The sequence below is a fragment of the Dermacentor albipictus genome, chromosome 3 (assembly GCF_038994185.2).
Source record: "Dermacentor albipictus isolate Rhodes 1998 colony chromosome 3, USDA_Dalb.pri_finalv2, whole genome shotgun sequence".
NCBI lineage: Eukaryota > Metazoa > Arthropoda > Arachnida > Ixodida > Ixodidae > Dermacentor > Dermacentor albipictus.
In genome coordinates, this window is record NC_091823.1 from 75,294,412 (window position 1) to 75,313,735 (window position 19,324).

At 43.0% G+C, this 19,324-nt stretch overlaps 1 protein-coding gene across 4 annotated transcripts in view; it reads right to left on the reverse strand.

Moving 5' to 3' along the window:
• The window catches only part of dia (diaphanous related formin 1), a 49,339-nt gene that overhangs the window by 21,548 nt on the left and 8,467 nt on the right, over nucleotides 1–19,324 (reverse strand). For 2 of the 4 annotated variants that reach the window (XM_070535617.1, XM_070535618.1), the window contains 13 exons: nucleotides 18,377–18,442; nucleotides 17,655–17,668; nucleotides 17,489–17,546; nucleotides 16,825–16,900; nucleotides 15,835–15,968; nucleotides 14,608–14,716; nucleotides 11,212–11,322; nucleotides 11,004–11,128; nucleotides 8,926–9,042; nucleotides 5,150–5,268; nucleotides 4,546–4,694; nucleotides 1,852–2,283; nucleotides 111–297 (listed from right to left, as the gene is read on the reverse strand). In XM_070535617.1, the coding sequence (XP_070391718.1) occupies nucleotides 111–297; nucleotides 1,852–2,283; nucleotides 4,546–4,694; nucleotides 5,150–5,268; nucleotides 8,926–9,042; nucleotides 11,004–11,128; nucleotides 11,212–11,322; nucleotides 14,608–14,716; nucleotides 15,835–15,968; nucleotides 16,825–16,900; nucleotides 17,489–17,546; nucleotides 17,655–17,668; nucleotides 18,377–18,442 (1,697 nt within the window). The other 2 variants (XM_065430063.1, XM_065430059.2) reach the window with 2 other exon arrangements.

Sequence of the window (19,324 nt, forward strand, 5' to 3'; positions counted from 1 at the left end):
CAAATAGTGAAAGTCACTTGAGAATCCCACACCACAGTTTGCGTTGAGTGCTACACTGCCGACATAACTGCTACAAAGAGGTCAAAAGGAAAGGTGTAAGGGAGACCTACTCAGATTTTGTGCCGCTTTTCCGTCAAGAACCTTGAGTTCTTTTGTCTTTTTTACATTCACTTTCTCTTCCGTCTTGTCCTTTTTTGCAGGTGGCTCCGACGAGAACTTGGAAACCAAGCCTTCAAAGATGTCTTCACTTTCAAGTTCATCCTCCCGTACCTTGACCCAGAATGCCTTTTCCGACACCTAGGAAAGAGGACAAGAGCAGCTCATTAGTGCAAATATGCTGGCAGATTTCAGGATACCTTACAGTAAGATCACTGAAGCGCAGAAGACTCACACAGGGACAGCTTACAGGACAAATTTTACAGTAAGTGCAGCATATGTGTACAGCACACCTCTACATGAAAAGGCTCTTGAACAAAAGATATAAGGCCACTTCTAATGCTTTCACCAGTATACTCATCCCCCCACCCCCTTTACCCCAATGTACAGGCGCCGACTAAAAGTGGTATACTCCACGCAGCGGGAGCCCGAGCAACGGCAAACTGCGTCGTAACGCCATCTACAGGCAGCATCTGGAATCGAGACAGCCAATGGGTGCCCTTTATCTGCAAACATGTCGCTTGACTCGTGTCAACGTAGATGGCGTCGCGATGCAGTGTGCCGCTGCTCCGGCTCCCGTTGCGTGGAGTATACCACTTTTGTCGGCGCCTGTACATAGGTTAAAAAAAAAAATAACTCCCATATGCCCTCTTTGGTTTGAAAGGTATTGCATGTCCCCTAATAATGCTACTGTTGCTTTTTTTTTGTAGCTTACAGTGCATTTAGCTCCTGAGAAATATCCACTCCAAAAGAAGGCCCTTGAGTGTGATAGCAGCCATACTCTCTAGTCTCGAGTTAGTTAGGTTGACCTGTAGTGAGAAATACATACGATAAGCTACTACGTACAGAGTCGTACCCTGCTAAAGAAAATACCTTGTTAGCCTTCCATGCCCGGCTAGCAGCTTCATTTTGGCACAATGCCCTGCAGACTAATCTTAACATTTAATTGATATCTGATTTAATCATACCAGCCACTTTCTTCCACCAATGTAAAATCAATGTTTATGGCAAGGGACTTTCAGTGTTAATGAGGTGTTTTCTTTAGCAGTGGACGATGACCTGCACATGCCTACTCGTAGCACTTGCACTGCCCAATGTATGAATAAACGGCTTACAGAAATTTTGCCTTCCAAAACCACTGCAGCTATCAAAATTGACTGCTTTCAACTTTACTGTCCTAGCACTTACAGCTCCTTCGTTATTATGACTGTTGTTACCAAGTGAGGAACCGGAACATAAGAGTCAAAAACAGACTTTACGACCTCAACAGCCATCTGGTTAGCATGACAGTCAAGTCAGCTGAAAGTCAAGTGACTATGCTCTTTCACACAAGTCTGATGCCAGCTCTGACTATTGGCTGTTATTGTTGGTGCAGTGGCACAGACTGTGTTTACTTGGGCTGGTTGGTACGCAGCTTATTGTGAAAAACAGAGCGAATACAAGACACAGAGGGCAAGAAACAGACACAACAAAGTACTGACTCACTCACTCACAATCAGTGCTTTGTTGTTTGTTTCTCGCCATCTGTACGCCGTCTTCACATTGCGGCACACATACCATAGTAGCGATGACATACAGAAGTGCTGACACAGAAGACTGCCCCCTGTTTACTCAGCATGACATCGCCTTTACACAATGTTTTGCATCGCACATGGTGAAACAGAGGGTACGGTGAAAAAAACAACAAATGCTCACCTTCTGGGGCATGACCTTCTTCCAGTTGGCCCTTTTGAGAGTGGTTCCAACAGTGTACTTTTTCTTGGGCTTCATGCCATGCGGCAGCGCTTCGGGCTGGAGCGGTGACATGGGAAGTGCCCCGTTGGGCATCTGGCCCAACATGGCGCCCAGGCCCGGTGGTGGAGGAGGGGGTGGAGGTCCCCCCATTCCGGGTAAAGGCGGGGGTGGGGGAGGTCCCATCCCTGGCAAGGGAGGGGGAGGTGGGGGTCCACCCATTCCCGGCAAGGGGGGAGGTGGAGGAATGCCAGAACCGGGAGGGAGCGGTGGTGGTGGAGGAATGCCGCCACCTCCTGGCAGTGGTGGAGGGGGAGGAGGTGGGGGAGGAGGTGCTCCACCCCCCGTGGCAGACAGCAGCCCAGGGGGCACATTTAGTTTGGCACTGTTGGGGCTCTGGGTTGGGACACGGGCGGATGAGGCAGAAGAAGTGTAGAATGAGAAAATGTAACAGTCAGACAATGCAACAGTGCTGTAGGGCACTATAATGCTTCAGCTGTGTTACAGAGCAAGAAACATATGAGAGAAAAAACTCTCTACTGACACATCAGCGCAAGCAGACAATGTCACATGGGGAAAATAAATGAGATAAAGGAAAAAAGTAGGGTACCCCAATACGTCTATCCACTCAGGCTTGGAAAACATTTAAGGTTACATGCTGGGAGCCATTATGTCAATGACATAGAAAACAATCCGATTCAAATTAAACTCTGCGATAAAACATCTGCAGGTAACACAACTCACTAAAGCTGGAAATTCCTGTGACAAAACCATATCTTGATGATGAATATGTCATCCTGCATTATTAATTCATTCTTTTATTTCTATGTGCCTGTTTTGTTTCATGTTGCTACCATACCTAATGGGTCTCCTAAACTGTACAGAAAGACATATATAAGCACACATAAGAAGAACGTGGATGGGAGATGCGTACTGGCACATGTTAATAGCAATGTGTTTCATTGTCAAATATAAATGTGGTGATAATACCAAATGCTTCAATTTGCGTAGGGCATTTACGATGTCAACTTCTCACAAGCTATGTCCACCTAAACAGAACTTGCTGTACAATAAGCAAGTGACAAACAAACACCATGACAACAATGGAGCAGGAGCAACCTTTACACATTGCATTATGTCCATGGCTAAATGAAATATGAACACAGGCTGGTACTATGTGCTCTCCTAATATTTAAGCCTAGTACGAGCGCCAACTAACAAAAAAAAGCTGCCTTTATAGAGCTCTTTGTAATTGTATTGCTGTGTTGTCCCATTAGGTGGGTGCAGGTTGACAATTCCTAAGTTAGTAACCAAGTTGACATCACTGTAAAATGTTTTACGGCTTTGTGGTGAGAGCTGTTTGAACCATTGTAGCGCTACCATCATGAAATTGTGACGTTTGTCCGTAGTGGACAGCAAATATCCTTGAGAAATGACCAAAGAAACACTAAAAATGCTTCAAACGACATTTATAGAGGAGGTGCTAAGCTATACACAATTTTGAGCGGTTTTGCTGGTTTCAAGAAGAGAAACAAGTGTTAAAGACTATCCTTGCTTCAGCCTACCTTCAACCAATCGTACCTATGAGATTGTCAAAACAATATGACAAATAAAACAATGGGTGTCGTCGCTACACAACTGATAAGATTTCAGGAGCTGCTGCCATGAGGTGGACCTCTTGTTTGTGAGTTTATTTTGAATGTGGAATTAGAGACGAGATGTGTTGCCGCAAAGTTTGTTCCCTGTCTGCTCAGAGGACAAAAGCACAGAACAAAAGAAATTTGTTTGATCTTGTGCCAGGATTTGAAAAGTCGCATAGAAAGTGACCTAGACCTTCTTTTGAAGATTGTTACAGATGATGTAAGCTGGTGCTGTAAGTACAGCCCCAAAATAAAGCAAGCTTCATGTCAGTTGAAAACGCTTTCTTCGCCAAAACAAACAAACAAACAAAAAATGTGACAAGTGCATTCATGTGACGACGATGATGATTGCTTTTTTTTTTCTTCTTCTGCTTCAGCGTTTTGTGTGGAATACCGCAGCAGGAATTTATTTGCCCTGGAGAGACTGTCAACCAGACATTTTACTTGGAGGTATAAAGGCAATTAAGAATGTGTGAAGGAAACACACAAAAATTTAGAATACGGGTGATTGGTTTCTCCATCACAACAGTGCCGCAGCTTACATTGCTTTGGCTACAACATGATATTTAGCCTATCAGGAATAGGCCTCATATTTTTCAACAAATGTGCGCTATTGTGAATTACATTCATAAGATGCAAAATGATGACTTTTGCACTAAGAAATGAAATGAAATATCTGAAAAATGCTCATTGACAAAGTTTTCATTAACAGAACTGTTATAAGAGCCTCCAGAGCATTATTCAGATTGCAGAAACAGGAAATATTCCTTTAACAGAATTGTAAAATTAATGGAGTTGTCGGCAGGAGGTACATTTCTGTCATATCGAGGCTCAAGCTATACATGCCCAAGTTCAGCAAATTTAGAGCCACCCACAAGCAAAGGTGATAGTGCACCACATTCCTTCATAATTATCAGCTCTAGAATCTATTCTAAACCCTTTTGCTTTCATCCAAAAGTCAAGGAAAAACACAGAAAGAAAGTGCAGTTTTTCAAAAGATAGTCTAAAGTCAACGCACCTGAAAGCCTTGTCCATCTCGAAGACGAGCTTCATAGTTGGCCAGCCTAGCCTCATACTCCTGCTTCTGGGTGAGTGCTTCTTCCAGCTTTTTCTGCAACTGCTCCACATTTTCTTGTTCTTCACTTCTCGAACTCTGGATGATGTGCTCTAGAATACAGAACAAGAAAATTTAGAAGTGACAAATTAAAAACAATATTTACTGTAGCTATGCATGCTCGTAATTTTTAACTCATGCTCCTTGTTGCCAAGACCACCCAGTGAACCCGCCAAGGCAATCCAGAGCCATGACTACAATTTTATTCTGAGATAGAATTTTGTATGTCATCATCAAGACTATGTGTATATTTAACACCAACAAAACTGACCATCAAAACAGATGAAGGGATGTAATTATGGTAAATCCTAATTGCTGTAGCCAAATCACTTCATTGTCGCATTACTGGAGGCACACACAATACAATGTAGTTATCACTACAACGACAACAATATGTCGTCTATGCAAATGCTTTCTGGAAATTAATATGCATACAGATTTTCTCAACTGCAGACAAGGCCAGCGAGGCTTGCCTTCAAGTGCAAAGCCCTAGCAGCAGGAAACATACCCATTAGTGTGTCAATGTCCACAGGGAACCGTGCAAATCGCCTGAAATCTGGGTCATAGCCATTCTTGTGCAGTACAATTTGAGATATACAACCATCAATAAGCTTGAAGTATGCAGGCCTATTTGGGGTAAAAAAATAAAAATACATGTAACACAAAACAGAAAGGTAAACTTCTGACAGTTCCTGCCATAGATATACAGTCAGTCCTGGATATATCGAACTCGAATGGGATTGTGAAATAATTTGATATATTGATCATTCAAAATATAAAATGTGCCTATTTAAAGCTTATCTGAAGTTTCACTCTGAACGTCTCGGTCAGTTTCCCGAGATCAGGAGAAATGGGAATTTCTGATTTGCTTCTCCAAGGCCATGTCAAACACAGAAAAGTTTACTTATTTTTTGCAGATGAATTTCATAAGTAGCTTGCGCTCTGGAGCGGTCTTGAATGTACTGATAGCAATGCTAATCCTAAAAGCTCACGTTGCTCGAACGTGAACCCTAGTGTAAACCTAGGCATCTTCACCTAACGTGAGATGCCTAGCATACACACTCAAAGTAATCTTGGCAAAGCCGCAGGGCTGATAATGGCTTAATTTTTTTTATTAGCAGCTATTAAATAGCACCTATGCAGACGATGCATGCACCTGGCAGCAAAGCAGTAGAGATGTGGATATGGCGAATATTGAAGAACCGTACGCAACTGTCGATAGTTGTGCCATGTTTTGCCTAGACAGCCAGGCACATTGCTCGCTCATCATTGTTGAGTTGATCGGCATCTCTCTCAGGAATGCAATGTTGCCCGAGCAAAATGGGCGAAGCTTTATCACAACCGCAGTCCGGCCTGTCTGGCTCCGAGCTTATGCACACTTAGCACAGAGCCCCTCTAGTCGTCCGTGCCAAGCCTCAGCTATTTATCATCCTTTACTACAGATGGCGGTAGTTGTCTGATCTGTCGACGAGTCCAGCACTTCCAGCCTGCTAGGCAGTGGCCGGTGAAGCCGGATACACCATGCTGGGGACATTAAAATCGCTAAAATTGTACCCTACTTATGAAACCTGACCCGGAGCAGCAAGGCGATCAGTTGTTGCCACAGCATTAGCGGACAAGTGCTTGGCGAGCAAGCACTTCTTTGTCGAAGGCGCAAACGCAACACGCTCGCTTCAGTGAACCCGAACAGCATGCTGCTGGTTCCAGCTGCTCCAGTGTGCGATTAGTCACACTAAACTGCAGAAGGTCCAATTTTCGCCGATGTAGCATAACTGCACCACACGTGGATCGTGCCCACATTAAGCCGGACTATACTGCACCTTTAGCTTGGCCACCCTAATGCGTCACTTCAAGTGGAGGCAGAATGCATCGAGGCCCTGCTGTTGAACGTAGTCAACAGATAGAGATAACTAGCTGGATTTGTAGAATATACTTCGCATTAAAAGCACATTGTGGGTGCGCAATGGCGTTGTCACAGCCCACGAAGCAGCTAACAAAGTATACCGACTCTGTGGCTAGCAGACATGCAGGACTTGTTCGCTAATACACCGGAATGGAATACAAGCAAGGAAAGCCGACAGTACTGGTGCTGGTTCTCCACATTTTTCACTGTACATCACTTCCGCCGAGCGATTACGGCAGCATTTTTTTTTTTTCAGTTTAGGTATGAAAAACATCGTTTTTTGTGAGCTCTTTGTGCCACATTGACCTGTATTTCAAGCGTAAGATTTTGCACAGAGGCTTCTGCATGTCTAAGTTATTTGAAACCAGGCTTTTTACTCGGTCGAAAATTTCGTTTCAGTTGGCCTTAAATTCATTCAATATGACCTGCGGACCTTCGACATGTACAGCGATGAGTCTCGTGCACTACTACAATGATAGTCTTTCTACAAAACGCAGATGTGGCTTGCGGTGGTGTTCTAAAATTCAAACTGTAATGAAATACCAAACCAAACCATTCAAACTGTAATGAAAAAGTGGGTGTTGGGGTTGGATTCATCCTGGCAACTCACAGAACCCTAAAATGCTATTTGTGGAAAGCCCTTGTTTATAAGAGGACAAACCTGGCGGCACAGACATCTCCAATTCGCCTCTTATGCCCAGAACCACTTAGTCAAAAGATAAGAGTATATCATCCGTGCTTTCTTGTAGAATGTATATTGGACTGCGAGACCTTTCGCATTCTTGAAGCAGAATGGCTATCTGGTCTTGCCAATAACAAATGGTCGTAGTGTGCACAAGCCATCCATATTTGCAGCAAGCAAAACTAAGACATGCTACACCTTGCCAAATTTTCCTCCATGCCATGTACTGCCTTTCAGATTCAATGTCTTTAGCCGCCAAAGCAGTGCCGTTCTGTCAGCACAGAATATTTCTGATGGTGCAAAAAGTTGTTGCAGCCCCATTCAGAGAAGCATGCTTGCAGGGGCACGGCACAGTGTTCGATATATTGCATGCAGCAGTGAACAGGAGTTCAATATACGCATAGTACAGTGCTATACTTGTGCATGGGGCTTCCAAGAGGATGTTACAACTGTTTGATATAGACACTATCTGAATATATCGGAGTTTAATATATCTGGGATCGACTGTACAACCACCTAAATTCGTGCCAAAGGGTTGTGAATGCACATGTACGGCATTGATAATACACTTGCAATTTCACCCTACATTGAGAATAGGCAATTTTTGAGGCTTGCTATGTTTTGCCATTACTTAGTAGTCTCAAAATTGGCCAGCATAGTTTGCGGCTAAGTGTGCTGCTGTTTCATTCTGTCTATTCATGCCAGCTGCTTTTCTGGAGACAATCCCCGCAGCATTTTCGAATGAGTTGAACTATGTAGAAAACAGAAATGACAGGGTGATAGATTGTTATCAGATGAATTATTAAAGGGGTCCTGAACCACTTTTTATCGAAGTGGAGAAAGGCATTTGAAGTGAAAATAGGCCATTTTAGGAATACTTTGCCGCAATGTGTTCAGCAGAGGTTGAGTTAATTGGCAATCAAACATGTCTCTGCTGTGCTCCCATTGCTTTTTCAATGCCTTGCACTGCGAAGGCTACGGCGGAGTGGGGTGTACCCACAATGCTCCGCCTTCTAAATGTCACTGTGAGGTGCAGTTCAGTTTCATTTTCAATGTTAATGCAGATGCCACGACTTCCAATTTTGGTGCCTATGAAGCATTAAATGCAAGCCAAACACAGTTATTTTCAGCTAGCCACAGTGTGCTTAGCCAGTGGACTTGTGGCAGCACCCTGCGGCAGCCGCTGTATTTATGCTACGTAGCAGACCGCAGCTACCAATAGCAGCCGCGTATGGGAATCCACTTTATTACGAAATAAAGTGTTCAGAAGAGAATGAGGGGCAGGCTTTTGTTGAAATGAGAGCGTTTGAGAGAAAAGTGACTTTGCATTCCGCTTGCGAGCTCCCTGCACAGCGTACTACAGCAAAACTTGGCTCAGATATTCACAACAGCATATGCTACCCGCGGACTATGTTATTTCATCAAGCCCGAGGGGTGGTTCAGGACCCCTTTAATGATCAACTCCGACTAGAAGCCCATTACACCTTTGGTTATGAAGACAGGCTATTTCTGTATAGATGTTTACATTTTAATAAAAAAAATAAACTGTTTGAAATATACATTTTGACTCAACAATGAAAAATGTCAGCCTTGAGTAGACAGGAGATGAGTTAAAGAAAAATTCAACCCCCTAAATATTTCAGAACACTGCATGACACTGCGCATGGAACAAGCTATATCAACAGGCTGCAAAACTTACTTGACGATGACATCGTCACGTATACACAGCAAGTGCTGCAGTATTGACAGGAAGGACATTTCACACGGCGTATTAGCCACTGAGCTCTTCAGCAGCTGAAAGCATTCAGTCACATCAGTGCGAAAAAGTCAAGGTCACGTAACTTTGTCGATTGCCCTCATTTTTTCTGCCAAGGTGCAAGCAGCCAATGAGGAACTGCTACAGAACTAGCCAATTGCATTGCCAATTGCATTATAGTGACATGAAGACTTGGATGAACTGCATTCTGTAATTGAGCATGCAGAGCGAGACGGGTTGTGTAATGTTGTGGTGGATAGTGAAGCAACTGCTTGTCCATTATACTATGCTATACTTAGTACAGTTGAATCTTGATAATTCGAACTCGAGTGGGCCCGAAAATACGTTCGAATTGAAGGAAGCTAATTGAATGGAGGATTTACCTGCAGTGGCACCTATGCACTCAGCTAACACGAGTGGGAAATTCCACAAGATTTATTCACACGTATTTACAAATTACAGTCAGTTATTAAGCGCATCGGTGCTCATACTGTGATAGGAGACGGCGGTTACATGCATGTATAATTAAAATAAACACACCATGTCCCGTGACAATTGCCCCTTCGAACTTCTTGCATGCTGCACCGCGAAAGTTGACTTTTGGGAACCGACATTTTGCATTTATGAAATGCGCCACGCTTTCCACGCTCCGAAGCCATTGGCGAGGATTACAAAAGTCGTAGTTGGCGCCATTCCTAACAGCAGCTAATTATTTCAATGAAAAACACGGCACCAAACAGCAAGTAGCTCGGTGGCGAACATCGAAGTAGCTAGGCCTGGCGTTGCCGGGGTGCGGCTATGGCTGCAAGCTAATCGCTGCAAGCAGCTGCAAGCGAAAGCGCAGGCTCAAGGCAGCGCGATAATCAATATGGCGGTGGTGGTGGCTTCGATTAATGCCGTTTTGGACCTGCAGTCATGGCAAGAAGTCCAGAAAATTGGACGGCGACGGTTCTTTAGCATCCGAAAATTCACATGTTCTTGTACATTGACACTATGTGGTACATGGCGGTGCCGCAACATTAACAGAAGTCACTAACCTGTCACTAACAGAAGTAATCGGTGATGAGCGCCTGCAGAGGCCTGCACACAAATTCCCATCACAATTATTTTTTTTCTTTTTTCTTCGTGCGCGACGTTGAGCAGTCTCTCCTAAGCTCTTCCTCTATGGCGGGGTCAATGGAATGCTGGTCGGAGGCGGCGCCGCATGATTTGGCGCGCTGCTGAGAGCATTGTCGGAGCGCAGTATGTTCGAATTAACTGTCACACATGCTCGTACGTTCGAATTACCGGACGTTTTCGCGCATTGGAATACACATAACTTTGACTGTACCACGGCGCCAGTTCGAATAAGCCGAATGTTCAAATTAACGAGACTCGATGGTGCTATACTGTACTCTTGCTGATACCAATTTCGCACAGAATAACAAGTAGAAATAATGATGCATCAGCTTCCACAACCCTTTCGTTTCTGTGATTAATTTTTACGATGTTTCAGTGGAAGCACACGTCTCACAAGAACTTCATTAATCGTGGCCAGAGATACAAGGTCTTCAATGAAGGTGTGATCAGCAGATTTGTTAAATTTGTTCTATTCCAAATTTTGTTTTACTAAAGCCTGCCATATCAAGGCTGAAGTACTAGAGCTGCTGTGTAGGTCGACAGGTGCTGCAGCAAAATGGCGCCATTAATAGAATGCAGTATAACAGATTATTACAACCAGAAGTATCAATACAACTGTCCCTGAATGTGTATGCCTGTTCAGATATCATTAAGTCTCTATATTTGCTTTAGTAGTAAGCCATAATTCTGTACTGGACGTTCTCTAAAGCAATTCAACCGAATTCAAACTTCTGATAAATTAATAAAACATGTGGTCCAAGAAAGTTTAGAGTAATATGAATTGGCTGCATTTACAGCCTATAGTACTTAAGTAATCAAATGACTCACACAGGGCATGAAGGCTCATTTAGGTTATGACACAATGAAAAAAATTTTAGCATCAAACAACCAGAAAAGGATATTTCCATTCTTGAGTGATGCTTTCACATCTCTGCGAAAGCTCCTCAAAATCAAAATCCTTTGTCTCTTTGAAAATATTGAGCTGGAGGGAAAGCTCGGGGCTTTCGATGATTTCGTTCATAAGATTCTGCAGAAACAAAGAGAAGGGCATTATATGTCAGCATAGTTCAATGCACATTTTCTAAACACAGCCACTCCCCTCCAACTTACCTCATAAATGTCCATCAGACCAGTGCGCATGAACTCATTTCGAAGATGCAACCTAAAATCGAAGTCTTCTGTCCCAGAAACCAAGGCATTAATAAGCTGGATACATGCTACCTGAAAAAGAAATAGAACATTTAGATAAGGTCACAAGAAGGCTAATAAGAGCACCTATGCCAGTGTTCTTTTCCTTTTGCACGGTTGTGTTCCTTTTCTTTATCATTTTTTTACTCACAATTGTCCGATCCTGGTAATAATATAAAAGGAGTGCCATAGTGTCCACTGACGATACGCAAAGGGGAATAGCGAATAGTGTTGTAATACGGTAGAATCTTCACATTATCCTGGCACTAGTCAAATATGTATACGTACAGGACGCGACGATATGAAAGGTGAACATTTAATCAGTCCTCAAGCGACAATTACTATTGCAGTTTGATTTCAGACCTCATTCTCTAAAACTTGTTAACTAGCTCTCCTGTCGAAGAACCCACCTTTCTGTGCTTTCTTCTCTTCAGTGCAAAAATTAGAAAAATCTATGGTAATGAATGCAAATGAAATCTCTCTTTCATAACAGACTTGACTGTATGCTCAAGTTTATAAGTAACACCACCACTTCATCCCAGAATTCTGCAATTCTGTTTCAACAAGCAACATTGTTTTCAATGTTTCTTTCTGGAAAGTTCTACGCAAATGACTGAAATGAATGTCCTGAAGTTACATTTAATGAGGGATGCAACACTGGGCAAAGTGGTGTTCTAGATAGTAATCAGATCTATAACTTAACATACTTCATGAAATAGCTTCAAATGCCTTAAGTTTCTTAATACATGCAAAATTCTATATAAGTGGGCATTTTCTGCATTTTGCTCACCCAACGTAGCCACAGTGGGTTAGATTAAACTCGTGTACACAACCTCGTATTCAGCAACAAAACGGCACAGTTGCTGAGCCACCGTGGCAGTTAACAGGTTACAGTATATGGAAATTTTATGAATATGTCTACACAATTGTGAGCAAAAAAAAAAATAATTGCGCTGTCAACCGATGGACAGGCACAGTTCCAAACATGAGGAGGAAGACCTCTTTGCACACACCTGGTATAGCTTGCACATTTTATTGTAGTTAATGACCAAGATAGCTCACACTGAACAAAACCTTTTCTTTGTGTTCAGCAGGCATTCGTCACTATCATCGGCCAATTTTAACTCCACTAGATGACAAGAGAATGTAGTAGGATCCCCAATTATACCTGTCCTTTGTCAATCAAACTCACTTTATGACTGCAAATTCCCCAGCCTCTTATCACTACATCTCAGGCTGTCTTGCTGTATTTACTCGATTCTAACGTGACCTAGATTGTAACACGCACCCTTTTTTTGCAACCAAAAAAAAGAAGGAAGAAAGTTATCTCGGTTATAATGCGCACCCATGACCTAAAAAAAGAAAACTCCATTACAGTACTGCACACATCATTCTTTCATACATAAATACAACTTTCTCTCATTTGGAAAAGCCAAGATTTACTTCCAATGCACTAAAGTTGTGATAAACAAAAGAAGTCGCAGTTTCGCCCGAAAGGCGAAGCATCGACTACGATAGCAAACTAGTAGACAGCTATGTGAAAAGTAAGGATAGTAGTTTCATTGGCCGTAAAAACTTCTAAAGATTTGCTTACTAGCTAAATTAAGCATGGTGTCACAAGCGCACGAACAAACACGAACACGTCTCACTCAATGACTGCGGAAACTTCATCAAAAGGCTGGAGCGAGGAAGTGCGGTAGCAGGAGAGAGAGAATTGACCTTTGCACAGCCTCTCACTTCAAGGCGAACTAATGTTGAATTCCAATGGCGGAGTCAGAGCAAGTTTTTCTGCTCGTTTCGGAGCAAGTTTGTTCCAATGACGGAGTGAGGGCGGGAGAAAGGTGTTCCAATGAGAGAGTCGGAGTGGATTCAGAGCGGGAGTCACTTTGTGGAGCAGAAAAAGATGCTCCACCAAAATCAGCAGAGTGGACCGGAACTCTGCGTGACTTATTTCCTTTACCACGTTTGTCTGCTGGGAGGCGCCACCGGTCACAACTTGCGAGGAAGCAAAAGCTGCTGCATGCTTGGTGAGATATCCATTCCGCACTTTTAAAAAAAACAACAGGTGAACAGAGCTGAAGAGACAAGCGACCGGTGCGGCAGTGCTGGGAGCAAACAGTGGAAGGAAATGACAACACGCAAGGTATCGTGGGTAACTCGGCGATAGAAGTTCCGCTTCCGCCTTGCTCCGGTGGCGTAGGTTGTGTTCCACTCACGGATTTGGAGGCGTTGCTCTACGCCAGAGTTGAGTGCTCGCTCACAAAGCCCGTTGGCTGCTCCAACCCCGCCATTGGAATTCAACATAAGCAACGACAACACAGCGCGGTGCGCCTAGATGCGCAGACTCTTGTCTCCATCGCAGATCACTTTCAAGATAGGGGCTGCACGCGGTCACTCCGTACTTAGCAGCCACCGATGTAGAACATCTCTCCTGTTTGCGCCAGTCCTGCACGTAAGTTTCGGGAACTTCGAACGCCCGTGATGTGGCCCAATTTCCGTCTGTCTCCGCACACTTGATCGCGGCATTTGTGGCATCGTGATCAACTCAGCATGTCATTGCAGTCGGCACTTCCATGCTGATGGAGCAAATGCAGAAAATGGGAAGACGGATGGTGCACTAACGTAAGCCAAAGGAAGCATTGCCTAAGCACCCGTACTGCAGCACATGGCAAAAGCTATCTCGAAGCACATACGAGGCGGCGATTTTTAAATGCCGATGGCAATATGGAAACGCAGATTTAGGGTCGTTCCCAATTATAACGTGCACGAAATGCTTGGACCCATTTTATCGCAAAAAAAAGTGAGCGTTAGATTCGAGTAAATACGGTAATTGGCTGCCCTTTTCTTTTCTTGGCACTTATTCCATTCTCCTAGCTGACTCATTCACCTTGTCATGACCTGCTCAAATCCACTTCTCAATCACAACTGAAATTTCACCTACGTACATTTGATTTCGAATCCATGCTGTTTTCTCTCTCTTGATGTTGCACCTATTACCTTCCTATCACTCGCAGGCATTATAAAAGGCATTAAATCAGCTTTATATATCAGCTTTGTACACAAGTGCAAAAGAAAACAAGAAAAAACAGGGCGACGACATGTGCAAACTAACTTTAAAAGAATGCGTATTCATTACATGGGTTGCATTAATGAGTTGACAGATACAGGTTCACAGATGGGAGTTGCGTTTTCTTTCCAAAGTTAAAGACCGGCAGACATCCAGTGTCAACAAGGCCGAGGCTGAATACTCATAAGGAAAAACTGATTAATCGAAATCAATCAATGAATGCATGAATAAAAAAAGCCATCTGAACATACCCTAAGAGAATCGTTGTCCCTGCACGCCAGACCGGCCACAATGGGAGTAAACCTTTCCCGCTCTTCCATCTCAGCACATTCAGTGATCGCTTTCAGGACTTTTTCATGCCTGCAAGAACACAAGTACACAGGAGTAAACTAATGCTGTCCTGCAATGTGTCTTATCATATAAAAAATGATTGCAAACAGGACAGTTCTAAGGCTTTTAAAGCTAAGCATTTACAAAATTTGAAACAAGTAAGAAGCTTAAGCATGCATGCAAATTGTGTTTGTGAAGTTACGTTATATGGCTAGTACACATGAAGTGCTGGCCTGGATGTTGTCACAATGTAGTGACAGTGAAGAACAAATTGATGATGAAGTACACGTGTCAATATAACAAATGTATCATGAATTATAATAACTTCCCAAGCTTTTGTTTTTATTTATTTGTTCTGCAGTGTATACAGTAGAACCTCGTTCATACGTTTTGGGGGGCAAAAAGACGTGAAAAAGAAATGTACTAACCAGGAAAATGTACAATCTGAAATCACTAAGAAATGTGGCAGACAAGTATAATTGACATCTATGTAATGCGAAGTATTGCACAAATTGTTGCAGCATATTTTTCTGGTGGGGCATTTTAGTAGGAAGTTTTTACGTGCCCACTTGGCAAGAATCATTGCAGCACAATACACCAATGCTCGTCGAGCTGGTAGGGCTCGAGCGGCCCGAGACATGCTTTTTTCATTTTCCTATTGCATGGTGTTTAGAGACGGCAATGAGAAACTGAAACGAAATCGAGCTGGTGGGTGACGCCAGAATACGATCGCCACCAGGAGACATACTTTGTCATTTGCCTACTGCGTAGTGCTTCAAAAATGGCAACAGGAAACCAAAACAGAATTGAGCTGGTAGGCAACACCGGAATATGATGCTTCTAGAGCAAAACATGACGCTCACTTCATGTTGCCTGCAGCAGAGAACACAATGAGAGTATGTGACATGTGACGAGCCGCAAGATGTACCACCAGAAGAGGAAACTGAGTGCATGCCAGCATTTTCACGTGACATGGGCGAGTGAGGACTGCGGGGAAGCTACCATGGCGCATGCCTACTGCTCTCGATCACGCACGCCCCACGCAATTTCTTGTTCGCATGCGATCTAGCAGTGGGGAAACTTATACGATCATTGGCAATGCATATCTTCAAGATGATGCATCAACAGCTCACAGATTGATGACGTACCCGTTAGGTGGAACTATAGAAACAGCCGCAAGCAGCTTCACCACATCGACCATAACGTGGGGCTTAGTGACATTCATGCTGGCCGACACAATGGTGAGTGCTGTTTCGTGCTCGTAGACATATTTCAGACCCGGCTGCAGAGAGTGAGAACAAATTCGAGTCAGACCCTTACATCAGGCACACACGTACAGTACTGTCAGTACTCGCAGAATGGAACGCAACAGTGGGGCAGCCGCAACAGTTCTGTCAGTAGTGAGCCACAGACCCTCTTGCCAGTGGGCAGAAGTAACAATCTTGCTCCAAAAACGCTCTCACTATCACACTTTACCACAATGCAACATTTTGCTTCCGCAGGTGGTGCCACATGTACTGGCAGTCTGACACTTCAACTGTTGCATTTCGTTCTGTGAATTTCGCATGTTATTGCGACCACACATTGCTCTGGACTATATAGTGCACCCAGTGCACAACACTTCAGTTAGAAAATGTCCCATTATGCGAAGCAATATAACGGCAACATCAGTGACAGTACCTGACTCAACTGAGTTTAAAGCCTCACGAGCCCACTATGAGAAAAAATAAGAAAACTATCACAATGGCTCATGTTTTGTCTATTTGGAACATCATAATGACATGGTTACAGCATTACTTCCAAAATTGATATATGTGCGCAAAGGTTATGGGAAAACTAATTCAAGAAAAGCAATGATGACAGAATGTCTACCATTATCTACCTTGTGAGGAAGGTTTGCCATAAGCCCAAGAGTAACAATCATTCATGACAAGCTGAGGTCATCAAGATTCCTTAGGATTATCGTGAAACCTTCTACAACTTTAACAAGAAGCAAAAGGGGAATCACAAGGTGATGCATCAGTTCAACTGCTCAGTAAGAACAGTCGCAGCAGCCATAATCATTGTTAATCACCCCAACTTTCGTGCAGAGCACACTGTGACAGCAAATAAAAATAAATGCTTGTTCGATCACTCACCGTGTTGTTCATAAGTGCACGAACACAGCGAATTACTTCATGCTCAATTCGTTCATACCGATTGTCTCTGGGATACCTTTAAAAGAAAGAAAGAAAGAGAGCAGATATTTGGCATCATAAGCAAGCACCAACGAAATTACTGTACAGAGAGCGTGGAACTCCTTTTCTGATGCTGCCGTAAGATCAAAGTTGGCCGATTCATCTTAAAGTGCATCGATGCCATTCCGATTTTCCATATTTATCTGAGAGATGCTTCTTTATACATTTGCATATCCAGTGATTCTCAGTAGAAGTATTGTTACTGTCACTGCACTTCTTTAGAAATACTTTGTACCTAACTTTAAATTATTTCACTCCTGGATATTACTGTATCTTATCTTTCTGCAATCAACTCCTGTCTCACTCAGAATGTCTGACTGACATTTGCGTGCAACAAATAAACGCTTATAATGAACATCAGATATAACAAAGCTATTATCGTGTAGGACACAATTTCAGTATAACAAGGCTGAACTGTATATATAGAAATATATGCGTTCCGAAATAAAATAGATACACATTGACAGGTTCAAAGAGTTAAACTTGCCAGTCACATAAGGAATTCCACCTGTGTAAAGAGAGATTGGGTCAACGAGATGTAATGTAACAGCTACAGAGCATTCACCTCAGCGAACGTTTGTGGCCAAAAAGGCGCAACTTGCCATTTACATCAGAAGGCTGGCCTGTGCAACAGAAGGGGAAACAAAGCAGCTGCGAGATTTTCAACCTAACACAAGTTGAACAACGCTTAATATACATTATTTACTGAAGACGCTGAACTTGCCTCTTACGTGAGCACGCCTGTCTGCACGGGAAAAAAAAAATTTCATAGGAACCATTGAAGAATGCTGAATCACCACCAAGCACAAATCTTCCTGGATGTCCATAAGTTTTTCAGCTGTTGGCCCACATAGCTAAATGTCTATTGCATTTTGAAATAACTGTCAAGCGTAAGAGTGCATAGAAATTTCAGAGCAATGAGTACGGCAGCACATGCCAGAAAAAACCTGAGGTTAAGCACTTGAGAGCGTGCGTGATGTATAGATCGCAATCTTTTAAGCCCACAAAGCCGCTCAGAGCAAGCGCACATAATCTCGACTGCCGTCTTCAGCTGTCAGCGAAGCCCGCACTGGGCTACGACGACCGGGCAGCTGACGACAAAGCCACGGCGAACGAACACTTGTGACAAGCATGTGATAATAACGGGCTGAGCGGTAACAGGGTCGTTCTTTCATCTATCTGCTAGTTTCCACAGTCACTGGAAAAAGACAGCTACCCTTCCCAAAACTTCCCAATATATTTCCGCCGATGTTACACTATTTCTGTTGTACTGGTCAGAGGCCAGAATTGACATTCTTAACTGATTGAGGTTCATAGCAGTCATTCGTGCTCCAACAGTTTTCGACGTACATTACATGAGCACGCCGATTCTGATTGAACAGAATCCCATCTGCTTGGTATTTCAGTGTATTGCAGTGTCTCTAGAGTCAACAAACAAACAAATCAAACTTACAGTTTACACCTCTGAAGAATCTTCAGCAGTTTGTCCATGCCTTCCTGTAGGAAATCCTTCAGCCAACTGAAGAAAATATACATCAACATAAGCAATTCTTAAACACAGTGTTATGTTCCAAATATATTGTCCAGCCATTTGTAAAAAAAAATTATCCACTTTTGCACTGTGATGCTCCCTACATCTTGGGAGGAAGACTGCTTTTTAAACACCAATGGGTCACAGGATCATTTGCCCATGCAGTGTAAGGTTTGATTCTCTGTACTATATAAACTAAGTGGCTACCAAAGACAACCATTTTGCAGTCATCACTTTTTAAGCACGTTTCTATCTTTTCATTGTACCTTAACAAATGACATTTTAATGCGATAGCGTTAAGGGCCCCGTGTCGCAGAAAATCTGGTGTCAGCGTACGGCAGCGGCATCCCATGGCGGCGTTCCGCATCCAGCGTTGGACATCGTTTCAGCAAAAAGCTTTCCGAACCACCCATACCCAGGTCATCCATGTGGCGCAAGGAAGTTACTGAACTAATAGAATTTCTCAAGCTAAAATACATAGAAAAATTGTAAAGTACGCCTTATAGCAAACATTTGTACGAACTGCTCCTGGTGTTTTCCTTTTTCTTGTTTAATGTTACTTTTATATGTCAAGTTCTATTACTGCATTTTTCATACTTACAGCTAACATTGTATAATTAGCAAATATTGTGTATAAGCTCATGATTTATTTCCTCCTTATTTGTTGTATAACCCACTCCCCTCTCTAATGCCGAAAGGCCCTGAGGGTAAATAAATAAATAAATAAATAAATACACAACCTAGGCATGATAGCGTCGGATTGTAATTTGAATATACGAGAAAACACAATTCTGTTATGTGAAAACTCAAACCCCCTTTTCCAGCGTTTCTACCATTCATGGACCGGCCACGGCGTCCGCCATATGCGCA